The sequence below is a fragment of the Volvox carteri genome, assembly GCF_000143455.1.
Source record: "Volvox carteri f. nagariensis unplaced genomic scaffold VOLCAscaffold_42, whole genome shotgun sequence".
In the NCBI taxonomy this organism is placed as follows: domain Eukaryota; kingdom Viridiplantae; phylum Chlorophyta; class Chlorophyceae; order Chlamydomonadales; family Volvocaceae; genus Volvox; species Volvox carteri.
In genome coordinates this window covers 609229-612265 of record NW_003307585.1, presented here as the reverse complement: position 1 = coordinate 612265, position 3037 = coordinate 609229, and the positions used below count along the sequence as shown (strand labels likewise).

The 3037-nt window shown below is 61.9% G+C and overlaps 1 protein-coding gene across 1 annotated transcript in view; it reads right to left on the bottom strand.

Moving 5' to 3' along the window:
* Nucleotides 1-3037, bottom strand: part of VOLCADRAFT_118717 (uncharacterized protein) — a gene marked incomplete at both ends in the record, with an annotated part of 15231 nt that overhangs the window by 1752 nt on the left and 10442 nt on the right. The window contains 4 exons of the mRNA XM_002954312.1: nucleotides 347-446; nucleotides 793-1408; nucleotides 1603-1849; nucleotides 2188-2717. Coding sequence (XP_002954358.1) covers nucleotides 347-446; nucleotides 793-1408; nucleotides 1603-1849; nucleotides 2188-2717 — 1493 coding nt within the window. The remainder of the gene's footprint in view (nucleotides 1-346; nucleotides 447-792; nucleotides 1409-1602; nucleotides 1850-2187; nucleotides 2718-3037) is intronic.

Below are 3037 nucleotides of genomic sequence, written 5' to 3'. Positions count from 1 at the left end.
TGGGGGGGGAAAAGGGTAAGAAAGAGATGCAAGGAAAGCGGGAGGAGGAGAGAGGGAGGGGGAAGTACGGCGGGCAGTACGGAAGGCGAGGAGGGGGGAAGGATGCGGTGGAAAAAGGGGAGGGGGAGGGGGAACATAGCGATGCATAAGACAAAGCGCCGGCGCGTCAAAACCACAAACTGGCTAAACACGGAGGGGGGAGCGAGGAGGAAGCTGTTGCCCCACATTCCGCACCCAAACTCATTTCGTAACCCGCACTCGCCGAACTTCTCTCCTTGGCGATAAAACACCAAAACACAGTTTTGTCCTTTCTGGCACTCTGAGACTGGGACTTCGCGCGAGTCACCTGCATGTTGGTTAGTACGGCAGCCGCCGGCTTCAGCGCCGTGGAGACCGACGTGCCGTACCACGCCAGGTACGACATAATGTCTTGGGTCAGCTTCAGTCTGCAGGAAGATATATACGAAACGCGCAATAGGAACCCTAAGTGAAGTGAAGTGAGCGGTCAAGCTGATGGACCGCAATTATGGACCGAGCAGCAGCAGCAATAGCAGTAGCAGCAGCAATAGCAGTAGCAACAGCAGGAAAAGCAGTTGCAGCAGCAGGAAGAGCAGTAGCAGCAGCTGCAATAGAGCAGATAGATATATGTGTAAAGCAGCAAAGGAAAATCAACTGGCGACGACCGATTGTCCAAAGCCGCAAACTGCCGAAGGAGCTCAAAACGCCCTTCCCAGGAGGTGGGGGTGTAACAGTATTCCCCCGAATGCGGGTTTCGGAGCAGCAGAATCTCACCTTAGCGGCAGTAGCGCCACAGCTAGCCTAAATTCCTCGTCCCGTGGGTCACACGCCGCTGGGTTTGGTCGTACAGCCGTCAACGTCAGCGCCACCAGGGGCGCCCTGCTGTCCCTCGGCCGACCGCGAACCGCCCGGTAGCCCAGCACCCGTACCCAGCCGCCGCCGCCAGCGGCGCCGCCACCGCGACCGGCAGCAGCGCCGCCGCCGATACCGCCCACGCCGGTGGCGCCGCTGGCGGCACTGCTGGCGGCGGCGGCGGCAGCGCTGCTGGCGGCGGCGGCGGCGGCGGCGACAGCTGCGAGCGGCCGCAGCGGCCGAACCCCAGCCGCAGCCGCCGCCGCTGCGGCCCGCTGCTGCTGCTGCTTCACCTCCAGCACGCAATCCCGGATCTCTAGATCGTGTACGGCAAGCTTCATGTGGCGGGCGAGGTAACCCCCCGGCCCATAGCTCTCCAACACAAGCCCTAAACCCTCAATCACCAGCTCGACGCGACCTTCCTGGGGACCGTTACTGCTACTGCCCCCGCCGCCGCCGCTGGCGGCACCGGCCGCCGTCGCGGGCGCTGCTGCAGCCGCGGCGCTGCCGGAACGTGTTGTGTGCATGACCCAGATGCCTGAGCACGCGCGTGGTACGGCAGCCGTGATGTAATTAGCATGCGTATATATGCGTGTCATAAAAAAAACACTGAGCAGGAGGTCATTGAGCGGGTGGTCGAAAGCAATCCACGATCAAAACCCCCCCCGACATTTCAAGAAGAAAGACAGGCCCACCACTTCCCTCATCCCATCACCACCGCAAGCTACTCACCTGACAAGTCCTTGAAAGTAATCCTCGACACCGGCGGCGGCTGATCCACCCCACTGCCGGCGCCGCCAGCCGCGGCGGCGCCGCCGCCACCAGCTCCCAGCCCTTCGGGGCCGCCGCCGCCGCCGCCGGCGGCAGCGGCGGCGATGCCGTTGCCGCCACTGACTGCCGCGCCAGTGCCAGTGCCAGCGGCGGCGGCGCCGCCGGCTCCATCCTCCTCCGATTTGCGAGGCACGCGCACATAGTCTTCCTGAAAAAGGGCAGGAGACAGGGCGACAGCGGCGGCGGCGGGGGCGGCGGCAGAGGAGGAGGAAATGAGAAAAGTGAAAAACGCAGTCGCGTTGAAAACGCCGATCGATCCGGATTCGCTTCGTGCCTCGACCGGCGGCTAGCTAATTTCCTGTGCGTGCTCTGATCTCCCAAGATCCTGTTTTAGCCTGTTTTTCTTCATGCCTGTCGGCCAGTTTCCCCAACCTTCACTCGCATCTGTGTGGTCGTCCTCACGGACACGAACGGAACGGCTGAACAAGTACCGTACATGCACAGTTGTGTACGACACACAAAAAGTAAAAGCACACAAATCCACACCTGTAACCGCCAGGTCGGCGCGTTGCCAGATCGATTCCCGACGGATGATGGCCACGACTCCGCCGACGGCGCCGCCGCCGCGGTCGCCGTCGTCACGCGCCGCGGGGCTTCGGCGCCGCCACCGTCCCGTGGGTCGTTGGTCATCATCAGCACATCGTCAATGTCGAAATTGTCCGGAACCCCTTCCATGCCAGTTCCGCCGCCACCCGGCGAAGAAGCATGAACGCCAGCATCATCAACACACGACCCGAAGCGACCGAGAACGGGCCCTCCTGCAAGAGGAGGCCCTCCCAAGTCCACATCCGTGAAAACGCCGTCACTAAAGCTGCCGGAATCGATCGTTGGGTGGTGGGGTTCCACTGGTGGAGTCTCCGGTTCGAATCCGGAGTAGCCCCCACCGGCTACGCCACCCAAACCGGCGTAGTAGCCGTCGTTCTGATGATAACGAACCGTAGCAGCCTGTGACCCATGGGTCACCACGGACGGAATCCGTCGTCTGTCAGGTCCCTCGTCTGGACCGTACCACGTACCTGCGCGCACCGGTACGACAAAGACACATACACATACACACCGACACGAGAAACGTCGAGAGCAGGACGAAAGCCAACATTGTCACAAAATATATGACATATACTCTCTCTCACGCACACACACACACACGCGCTTGTGCAACTTTTCCCCCCCAAGTGCTACCCCACCCGAAATTTGAAAACCCCTTTCCAATGCCTCTCCCCCCTCCCCCGGCCCCGTCCCACCCCCCACCCCCCGTCGCACCCTCCATCTCCATTTTGGAGCCGTCCCTCCGCCACGCCATCGCGTTGCCCTTGGGAGGGTGCTGTACGAGCATCAG